At 37.1% G+C, this 11,532-nt stretch overlaps 1 protein-coding gene across 5 annotated transcripts in view; it reads right to left on the bottom strand.

The window, feature by feature from the left end:
* DLG1 (discs large MAGUK scaffold protein 1) overlaps positions 1–11,532 on the bottom strand; it is a 331,865-nt gene that overhangs the window by 80,406 nt on the left and 239,927 nt on the right. For all 5 annotated transcript variants that reach the window (XM_006156759.3, XM_006156761.3, XM_006156762.3 and 2 more), the window contains one exon: positions 9,469–9,625. In XM_006156759.3, coding sequence (XP_006156821.1) covers positions 9,469–9,625 — 157 coding nt within the window. The remainder of the gene's footprint in view (positions 1–9,468; positions 9,626–11,532) is intronic.

Genomic DNA, 11,532 nt, shown 5'->3' with positions numbered 1-11,532 from the left:
TCTTGGGCATGCACGCACACGCGTCCAGCGTGAGTTTAAGCCACTGGATCCGGGACTCGAACCGCAGTCGACTATGTGGGAATCTAGCGACATAGTCATTACGCTAAATGCTGGTTCCCAGTACAGACTTAATTTTAAAAACTGTGATTTTTACCTAACTCTGATCCTTCTACTCTTTTGTGATGCTATCATATAAATTAAATCTTTATACAATGTGCATCCATCAAAACAGGTCTGCAATTACTGCTTTATTCAGTAGTTTTTTGTTTGTTTGTTTTTAAGAACTATTTTATTTAACTTTATTTTAATTTTATCAGAGAGGGACAGAGTGAGAAAAAGAGAGTAAGGGAAAGCAAGAAAGCAAGCTGCCAGGTCCAGGGTTTTAGCCATGTGGGAGTCCAGCACCCTTAACCACTATGCCATCTGCCGGCCCCTCGGTTGTCTTTTAAATCAGATTGGAGAAAAACAGAAGTACAAATAAAATATACTTATAGGCCCAGCTGTGGCAGCATAGGTAGTAAGGTACTGCTGTGTTATGCTAGAGCCATATGGAACGCCAGGTTTGGATGCTGGGCCGATTTGGACATGTTGGGATTGGTAATATGTCAATGATCCAGCTAACTGGGAGGTTAGGGTAGACAGACTCTATGGAGAGACCCTGTTGAAAAATCTCTCTCTCACATTAAAAACAGACAAGCAAAGACACGACCCAGCGGGTGGAGGTTAAGGTAGCTGGATCCCACAAGACTGAATGAGTGACTTGAGTCCCGGGCCTGGTGGCTTGGAAATCATGCCAGGTACGTATGCATGATTATTCATTCCACCTGGGGGTGGCGATTTCTTACCGTCTCCCCCTCCTCCAATCTATGTATTAGGTTGTCAGAAAAGTCATGACATATATTTTTCAAAGGTCATTTATTTATATAAAGAACAAAGATCAATCAGTGACATATTGCCTGTTTTGTCTGATAACCTTTTGCCATCTTTAAGTAGGCTTCATAATTCCTCATTCACAGATGAGCCTGTCTTGGTAGGTGAAAAACTGAATAAGGTGCTAATTTACAGCCTCATCTGAACTGAATGTTATACCATGAAAGGAGTTTTGAAGACAGTAAAACAAGTGGGTCTGATAGTGCAAGGTCAGGTAAGTAGGGTGGGTGTGGCAGCACATCCCATCTAAGCTCCAAAAATTTTTGATGGGTGACCAAACTTATGTGTGGTCTTGCGTTGCTGTGATAGAACACAACTCCTTTATGATCAACGAGCTCGGACATTTCTGGATAATGAATTTGTTCAAACTGTCCAATTACCAACAGTACACATTTGAATTGCCTGTCTGGTTCCCTGGTAGGAGCTTGAGAAACACAACACCTTTAAAATCCTACCACGATGAGAGCATAACCTTCTTCTGATGAATGCTTTCGCTGTTGTTTAGGGCGAATCGTTACATCGGGATCAAGACTCTTTGGGCACCACATTGATGTAAACAATCCACTTGTCATCAGCAGTTAGCAGTCACTTCAAAAAAGGGTCATTTCCTCAAGTTTAATGAGCATATAACAGATGTTTATACATGTGGTCAAATGAACTTCTTTGGGTTCATAAGGAATCCAAATATCAAAAGCTTACTTATGTATCCTAGCTTTTTTAGGTGGTTGTGAACGCTTGAGTGATGATGTTCAATGTTTCTGCAGTCTCTTATGTCATGTAATGTGGGCTTGACTTAATGCCTTTATTTTGTCGTCATCAACCTTGGTGGGCCTCCTTGACCAAGGTGCATTGTTGAGATTAAAATCACCAGCACGGAATTTTGTGAAGCATCGTTGGCACTAACTTTCTTGTAGAGCACAGTCACTGTAAACTATCTGCAACTTTTCACAATCTTAAGGTGCTCCTTCCCTCTATTGAAGCAAAACATCACCAAAACGCACAGTTTGGCCTTCCACCTTCAACTTGCTATAAAATCTCCAAAACTCAACCAAATCATTTAATTCTTTTTGAATGAAGCTAGAAGTGTCAGCTGTCAAATATCACAGCAATGTCATAGAATGACTCCTGTACTTCCCAAAATGAACTAGCGCCATTTGTTGCAAAAATGTGTTGTGACTTTTCTGACAACCAATGGTTACCATTACTGATACTACTTTTTCTTGATGTAAATTTGAGTTCTTCTCTAGTGTCCTTTCACAGTAGCAGGAGGCAGATTCTCTTTAGTACTTGTCTTAAAGCATTTACTAGAGATGAACTCCCTCAGTTTTTATTTACCTGAGCGTATATTCTTACTTCTGTTTCCAAAGGATAACTTGGCTGAATACAGAATCCTTGGTCAACAGATTTATATTTATTTATTTAAATATTTATTTTAGAATTTTGAATATGCTACCTCACTGCCTTCTGGCCTCCATGTTTTCTGATAAGAAAACAGTGGTTAATCTTATTGAGGATTCCTTACACATAACAAATCATTTCTCTTTTGCTGCTTTCAAATACTTTCTTTTGGGTTGCCCCTATAGTCTAGATATTAAGGGAGCCAGATCCCATATGGCTGACCATGGTTCAAATCTTAGCCAAACAGCTTGAAAAACATGCTGGATGCATTTATGTGCATGCCCCCAAATTCCAAAAGATGAAGAAAGGGAGGAGAAAGGATTGTGGTGTGACCATGCCACATTGTAGGGTGCTCTCTCTCTTAATGCTCTCTTGTTGCCTTTGTCTCTCTGGCAAGCACACATATTCTCTGGCAATTAAAAAATATACATATTGTTTTGGCTTTTGACAGTTTGTGTTTCTGGAGTATGGATCTCTTCATTTATTCCACTTAAAAGTGCACTGAGCTTTCTGGATGTTTATGTTACTTGATGGCGCCCCTCGGGTTCGTCTTAATCTTCATGTCTTGCTCACACAAAGCCTCATGGTCAGCAGAGGTGAGAGGTTTAGGGCCTTTTCAGGTCTTTCCTGAGCATGCACACAACTGCACACAGCCCTGAATTGTGTACATGGCCTTCCAAGGAATATGCTATAAGTTTTCAAAGACCCTATGGAGAAAATATTTCCCAGCTCTTAAATTTTCTGATCAGCCTACTGTTTGGCCCAAATGTTTGTCCAATGCCTCTGGCAGACAGAAGGTGCCTGTTATTTAAACAATTACCCCACAAAAAAAGGCTTTTTGCTCTGGAAGACCTCTGAATTAGATCAAATAGACACAGCTTTACAAACAGGGTATTCCAGGAACCTCCAGAAAGGTCAAACGGAGACCATTCTTTTGGACTGAGGCTGTGGAAGACTTCTCCTCTTCTGATCCTTTCAGTGGATGCCAGTGAACTGGTTTTCACTGAAAATGCAGGTTATTTTCAAGGCCCCCAAATAAATAATTCTTAAAACAAACAAACAGAACTCCCCAAGTTCTTGTGGTGGTTGTACCACTCTACATTTCCAACAGTAATGACAGCTACAGTGGCTCCACATCCTCACTAAAGAATACTGCCATTAGTGTTTTTCTTTAGCTATTCAACTGAGTAGAACATGGTATTTCATTATGGCTTTAAAAATATCTATTTTTATTTAGACATAATCTTTTTTTAGTATACAGCTGAGAATTTTGACAAACGTGTATGCTGTGTAGTCACCACCAAAACCAAGCTACAAAACATTTAATCACTCCTCAGATTCTTTCAAACTCCTTCACTCTGGCTTTTGCATTTCCCTGATGCCTAATCTTAAGCACCTTTTCATGTGCTTACTGGTCATGCATGTATCTTCTCTTGTGAAATCTGTTTAAGTCCTTTGCACATTTTAAAATTGGGTTACTTACCTTTTTATTGTTATTTGAGGAGATACTTATATATCCTAGATAAAAATCTTTTGTCAGATATACGTATGGAGAATAGGTTTTACAACTATGTGGCTTGTCTGTTTTTAATGGCATCCCTTAAACCGTCAGTGCTTTATGTATGTCATCTAAGGAGCTGCTGCCTAACCCAGTGCTGCAAAGATAATCTCTGATGTTTTCTTCTAGGACTATGATAGTTTCAAGTTTTACATCTAAGTCTATAGTCAACTTAGATTTAAGTTTTATGTCTGGATTAAGACTGGGTAGTTTATATTTTTGCATGCAAATATCCAGTTGTCCCAGCATCATATCTTAAAAAGACAGTCTTATCCACTGAATTGACTTGGCTCGTGGTTTGGTAGAATCTTCAGAAAGTTCATGGCAAATGTGTACGATGAAAACACAACACAAAGACTTATGATTTTTTTTTCATCCAAAGTAAACTCATACTTGAATTCTATTTTTTCACGATCTTTCTGAATTACTCTCATATTTAAGAAATGTCCCTATACAAGTTCAGAAAGATATTTCTGGTATATTTTCTTGAAAGTTAGTGCTATGATCCATTTCTAGTTAATGTTCATATATGATATAAGGTAAGAACTGAGTTTCTTTTCTTTTTGTTTACTTAGGCCATCAGAAAAAGCTGTTTAAATCTCCACTAGTGATAAAGAACTATCCATTTCTCTCCTTAGTTCGACCATTTCTGGTTTATGTACACTGAAAGGCTAACTAGGCACATTCATACTTAGAACCATCATCTAGATGAAATGATGCATTTGTCATTATGAAATCTATTTATAGCAGCACTAATTTTTCTTGAATTCTATTTTGTCTCATATTGATACAGTAGCTTCTGTTTTTTGCACTTCTACTTCTTGTTTTTGCAACACATTAGACTTTATTATTAAAGTGAATTTCTGATGAACAATATATAGTTGGAACTTACTTTTTTAAAAATGATTTTTGCTGTAGGGCAAGTGCACTCACCAGAGAGACAGACAGAAAGTGAGAAATTACCTCCTAAGGGGCTGGCCACACCACAACTCCTTCTCCTCCATTCTCCTCTTAGGATCTTGAGCACACACAATGTGCCTGGCTTTAGTTTTAAGCTGCCCAGTCTGGGACTCAAACCATGGTCAACTATATGGGAGTCCAGTGATGTAACCATTATGCCACCTGGTGGTTCCTGGATCTTGCTCTTCTAAAATTAAGCTGACAATTTCTGAATCTTTACTGGAGAGTTTACTATAATGAAGTTACTAAATTTCAATCTCATATTTTGGTATTACTTTTTATTTACCCTGTCTGCTGTCTGTTCCACTTTTCTTTTTTGTGAAGCATGTATTTTTTTTTAATATTCAATCTTCTGTATTAATTTTTATTTTTTAGTTTTTTGTCACAGTGTGTGTGTACTCGTTAGAGAGAGAGACAAAGAGAAGGAAAGTGAGACATCACTTCCCCCAGGGTCCAGGTCTGGGGCTTGAATCACAGTCAGCCATGTGGGAGTCCTGTGTGTTAACCACCATGCCACGTGCTGGCCTCACTGCATTAATTTTAAAAATTATACTGCTTTGTAGTATTTTTAGTGTTTCTGCTAGAGATTATAATTCATCACAGTCTGTTTACCAAAACCTGATACTACTTCATAAATCATGTAAGAAACAATGATATAATTTCATCTTTGCTTTTGATTTGTGCTTAAGTGATCTTACATTTCACTTCTATAATACATATTATAATCCCCGATTATTCTGTTGTTTTAAGCAGAAAATAGTCTAAACTCCATATTAATAATTTTCTAAAATTATACTACTATAATCTTTAATAAAGCATTACTAGATATTTAAAGACTCAAGTGACCAAGAATTATATTCATTCAAATACTAGTTGATTACACAATAATCCCAGAACAACTAAAACAAAAATATATTTCTATTTCTTTTGTAAATGATCAGTTATTTCTCCTTTTGGCCTCGTTTCAGTATTTACTTTAAATACACATGATTCTCAAAAAAAAAAAAAAAAAAAAAAAAAAAAAAAAAAAACCACAAAACGGAATGCAGGAAGGTGCTGATATACCCAAGCACGTTCAGAGGACAGTCAGATGGGAGAGGGACTGAAGTGAAAACTGCACAGAAGATGCAGCTTACATTGCTGGATGTGTCCCTATCCTTTCTACCCACACTTACCTTCAGTGGGAAGTACAGAGTATTTCCTGGCATTATTTGTATTTTGTACTTGAAAAGGCCTCTGCTGATTTGTAGGAAAAAAGTGACTTAAAATACTTAGCAATACGGAATAGCACTACCGACCCAGGATATAAGGTTGTTTCTACATCTCAAATCCTAAAGTTTCAGAAACTGGTATCTTACACTTTTTAAATTAAAAACAAAACATACTAAAATAGTGTTTATGGTAAATCCTGTCACATTTATTAGCTATTATTAGCTACTAATAGAAAATTCATCTCTAGATTTTAATTTTTCCATTGGGAGGATGGTAATAAGAACAATTCTTCTAGGACACTACCATGCATTTCACTGGAATGCCACTCCTAATTTAGACAACATCAGATTCCCACAAATAAATACAGTGAAAATAAGGTTGTGATGCAAAGTTTGGTACGTGAGAAAACAATTCACCATGAAGTACCGCAAGGTAACATGTATTAGATACAAATAAATTTTAGAAAATAGTTATTATACATAGAAAACAAAAGAAGAATGTTTAACAGAAAAACCTAAAAGCATATAAGATGGTGTATACAATCAAGACCCTATTAAAACTACCAAAGCAGACTGAAAAAAGAATCGAAAGGAACATGCCTGAAAAAATAGTACTTAAAAATTAAAATCTTAGGGAACCAGCAGTTAGCATAATGACTATGTTGCTGAACTCCCATGTAATTGACTGCGGTTCGAGTCCCGGACCCGGTGGCTTAAACTCACACTGGGCATGTGTGTGTGTGTACCCAAGATCCCGAGAGGAGAATGGAGGAGAAGGAATTGCAGTGTGGCCATCCCACCTGGGGGGGGGGGGGTGTGAATTCTCACTTTCTGTCTCTCTGTCTTTCTGGCGAGCACGCGTACCCTACAGCAATAAAAACAAAAACATAAAACAAAACAAAACAAAAACCTCTCCAAAAAATAATTAAAATCTTAGTTTTAGCTTAAATAGTTAGATATAGATGAAGAAAATATAATCTAGATAACAGAACTGAAGAAATGACTGAAATAAAGTACAAAGAGACATTGTTGTTAAATATAAAATTGAAGTTAAAAGATATTAAGAACAAAATGGTAACATGTACTCATAGGAATTCAAGGACAGAAGAACACGCGTAATCCTGAGAAAGTCAGGATTTGAAAAGAACAACTGCCAAGGAATTTTCAAAACTAATGGAAGACATGATTCTTCTGATTCGGTAAGTATAATAAATCCCAAACAGAATAAATTAAATGCTACATGGGAGTGGGAGTTCAGGGCCTTAATACCAGGCCACCTCTGCTCCTAAAAACAGAGATCTTTAAAGCAATCAGTGAGGGAAAAATCACCTATAAACAACCAGAGAGAAGATCTCTTCTGTTAAGCAGTAATAAAGAAGCCAGACAGCATAAAACAGTACCTATAAAGTACTGAGAAATGATAATTGTGAACTTAGAATTCTACATTATTACTAAATTTATAAGTGAGCATAAAATAAGGATATGTCCAGATCAAGTCTAAGAGCATTTACCATTAAGAAACCATTGCTGAAAGAAAAAACCAAGGGAACTCATTACGGTGCATTTAGATTTTTGAAGAACATCTTTGCTTTCTATAAAGACTAAGAAGTTCAACTAGTAGGTAGAAGACAGAAAGCTAGAAAAGCTAAATCTTCCACAGTGGAAAAGATAGTCCTGCACGACAAATAATTATCCAATCCAAATGTTATTTAGTAGTCCAGTGAGAAACAAAGAAAGAAGATACAAGAAGAGATGATGAAAACTGTAAACTGTATGGATCATTAAACAAAACCAAAATAATTAAATTTTGGGGCATAAAAATAAAACAGAAGTAAAATATTAGAAACAACATGATGAGGATGGAAGTATTTGTGTGTGATGAGGGAGAATAGCAGATCTATAGATAGTTTTAGTCTAAAATGGTATGGGTAATAACGCAAGCACAGAAACAAAATGAAGGTAAAAGAAGAGGGTCAGCTTATGGCCTGGTGATTAAGGTGGGTGGACCCTCCATGGCCTCATGGCCACCTGCTCAATTTAGAAGCCCCTGACCCAGTCATGTGGAAAAAAAAACAACCACACACTGTGCATGTGCCCGAAGTCCAAAAAGGAGGGAGAAATGGAAAAGAAGGGATTGCAGTGTGACTATGCTTCATTGAAGTGTGCTTTCTCACTCGTTCTCTTTTTGTCCTTCTCCAGTGAGTGCACACACCCTCTGGCAAATGTTTTTTTTGTTTGAGAGGTTTTTTTTTTTTTTTTTTTTTGCTACAGGGTACATGTGCTTGCCAGAGAGACAGAAAGTGAGAAATCACTCCGGGGGGGTGGGGTGGAGATGGCCATGCCACAATCCCTTCTCCTCCATTCTCCTCTTGGGATCTTGGGCACGCACGCACATGAGCCTGACATGAGTTTAAGCTACCGGGTCTGGCACTCGAACCGCAGTCGACTACATGGGAGTTCAGCTACATAGCCATCAGGCAAATTTTTTTAAAAAAGGAAAAGATGAGGCAAATATCAAGTGAAAAAATGTCAGATAGCCATATTAATATCAGACAAAATAGATTTTAGGGCAAAGCCATTATTATAAATACTGGGTCATTGGAAAAGTCACAATACACTTTTGCATAGTAAAACAGAAAAGAAAAAGTCATGACTTTTCCAATGACTAAAAAGGATTATTACATAGTGATAAAAAAAGTGTATTTTGCCAGGAAAGGATGACAATTCGAGCCTTTTCTTTTTTTGAGAGGTTTTTGCTATAGGGCGTGTGCGCTCGCCAGACAGACAGACAGAGACAGAGAGACAGAAAGCAAGAAATCACCCCCCATTAGCGTAATGGCTATGTCGCTGGACTCCCACGTAGTCAATCGCGGTTCGAGTCCCGGACCTGGTGGCTTAAACTCACGCCGGGCGCGTGTGCATGCGTACCCAAGATCCCGAGAGGAGAATGGAGGAGAAGGGATGGCGGCGTGGCCATCCCCTCTGGGGGGTGATTTCTCGCTTTCTATCTCTCTGTGTCTCTCTGTCTGTCTGGCGAGTGCACGTGCCCTATAGCAAAAACCTCTCCAAAAGAAAAAAAAAAAGATCAAGCAGACAACAGATTAAAGTATAAAGAAGCATCAGAGTAACTACTAACAAGCTTGAGAACCTTACAGCCAACAAATAGAGCATACAGACTTCCTTCAAACATATTCATGAACAGACTCTTTATATGAGTCAAATATTAAAAGAAAATCTATCATAGACAACATGTTCTTTGACACTATAATTCTATAATTCAGTTGTAAATGGTAATAAAATAACCAAGATATTCCATAATTTTAGGATATAAAAAGGAAAGATCTGCTTATTAATAATTAACAGGTAACAGATAAAATAATTAAAATATTATTCTGGATTAACATCTCCTACCGATATAATACGATCTCCTTTTCTGAGCTCTCCACTTAAATCAGCAGGTCCTCCAGCCAAGATAAAGGAAATAAATATTCCTTCTCCATCTTCACCTCCTACAATGTTGAAACCAAGGCCTGTTGAGCCACGATGAAGAACAACTTTTCTAGGTTCTCTAAAAATAAAAAAAAAAACAAATACTGAATACCTTGGAATTATATATATCAGAACCATCTGACATTCTATCAGTGAGAACTCCCTATGGATAACACTAATATTATCAAATTATAAAGAAAGTTAGATGCACTACAAAAGGTTTTTCAAAATTGTGGGGTAGAAATTCTTTGTAGTCTAGAAATTAGAAATCAAAAGAAAAAAATCTAATTGTACATATAAAAAAAAACCCTGCACTGAAAAACAAACATGAAACAAAAGCCAAAAAGAGAAAACAATGTGGAAATTAAAAAAAAATACAAAAAACCTATCAAGAAATAAATATTCACAAAAAGCTGATGTTACACACATTTTGTTGCCTAAAAGGCAGTCACTGCCTCTATTTATTCTTAGATGTTGAAAAAGGCAGCTTACCCCTTTGTCTTAGAGAAGGTAGGTGCTTTCTCAAGTCTCAAAGGTATAAATCATACCTAAATTGTCAATGTAATGCATTCCTTTGCTAAGGTAAGGATATAACTTCATTCTGGCCTCTAATGAAATGAAGGAAAATTTTACCATCATTTTCCCCAAAAAGGTGGACCCTAATAAGGACAAAGCATATTTGCTTCTCTTTTCCCTCCAAAAAAGCCTCCACACAAATTAATACATAAAATCCTTTATTGGTTTGGATATATCATAATTATGAAGATAAAACCAATAGTATACCAGAGATACCAACGAGCCTATGGTTGCTACCCCAACCTTGGAATTGCTGATCTCTAGAGTATTTACATAAAAAAATTAAATATTTTGCGGTTAGCAGGTGGTGTGGTGGTGAAGGTGCTTGATTCTCACATGGCTAACCATGGTTTGAATTCTAGTGAGCGCATTCGCCCTATGACAACCCCACCCCCCGCCAAAAAAAACCCAAACCAAAAACTTTGAAATACATCTCACCACTGATAATTTTCCACAACTGCTGGCAGTTAGACATAGTTGTATGAAAACCATTTGCACCTGGGACCAGCAGTTAGCATAATGGCTATGTCACTGGGCTCCCATGTAGTTGACCACAGTTCAAGTCCTGGACCTGGTGGCTTAAACTCATACCGGGCGCGTGTGCATGCGTGCCCAAGATCCCAAGAGGAGAATGGAGAAGGGATTGCGGCGTGGCCATCCCGCCTGGGGGGTGATTTCTCACTTTCTGTCTCTCTTTCTCTGTCTTTCTTGCTAGCGTACGTGCCCTATGGCAAAAATCTCTCAAAAAAGGGGAAAAAAGAGAAAAAACAAAACAAAACAAAAACCATTTGCACCTTTAGGTAAGACCATGAAAGTGCCAGCAGCAGATTATTTTAGATTTGATGAACTACAGAATATCACTTGAGATTATTCTCTCTCATACAGAATACTGTGTATTTGGTAAATATTGAAAAAATGTAATCTGATTTTTCTAAAACATTGCAGAAAGCTATTGGTCACAAAAGGCTTAACTGAATGAAGTATTTAGGGGGTCTTCCACGTAATGTGGAATTAATCTTCAAAAGTATTCATCTGCTAAAAATTTCAAATGGTAATTTGTAATCATACAGAGCTGTTCATCATTTAATTTTGCCAGTTTGTTTCTAGGGCTCACAAATTATATCATCAAAAAAAGCAAAACTAAACCATGCATTGTTTAGAGAAATACGCATATGTATATAATAAGTACACACAAATGAAAGAAAAAGGAGATAATAAGCACAAAATTTGGAAAGCAGTTAATTTAGAGGGGCAGTGTAAGAGAAAAGTAAGGTAGAACCGGGGCACATATAGGTTTCACTACACTGGTAATAAATTTTTTCCTATGTTAGATGGTGGATTCATGTTTAGGACTCTTACCTGTGTTTTAAAACATACATATAAATAATAATTTTGTTCCAGTAAATAATT

Source organism: Tupaia chinensis, unplaced genomic scaffold (assembly GCF_000334495.1).
Source record: "Tupaia chinensis unplaced genomic scaffold, TupChi_1.0 Scaffold000515_1, whole genome shotgun sequence".
Classification (NCBI taxonomy): Eukaryota; Metazoa; Chordata; class Mammalia; order Scandentia; family Tupaiidae; genus Tupaia; species Tupaia belangeri.
This window is presented reverse-complemented; position numbering and strand designations above follow the sequence as displayed.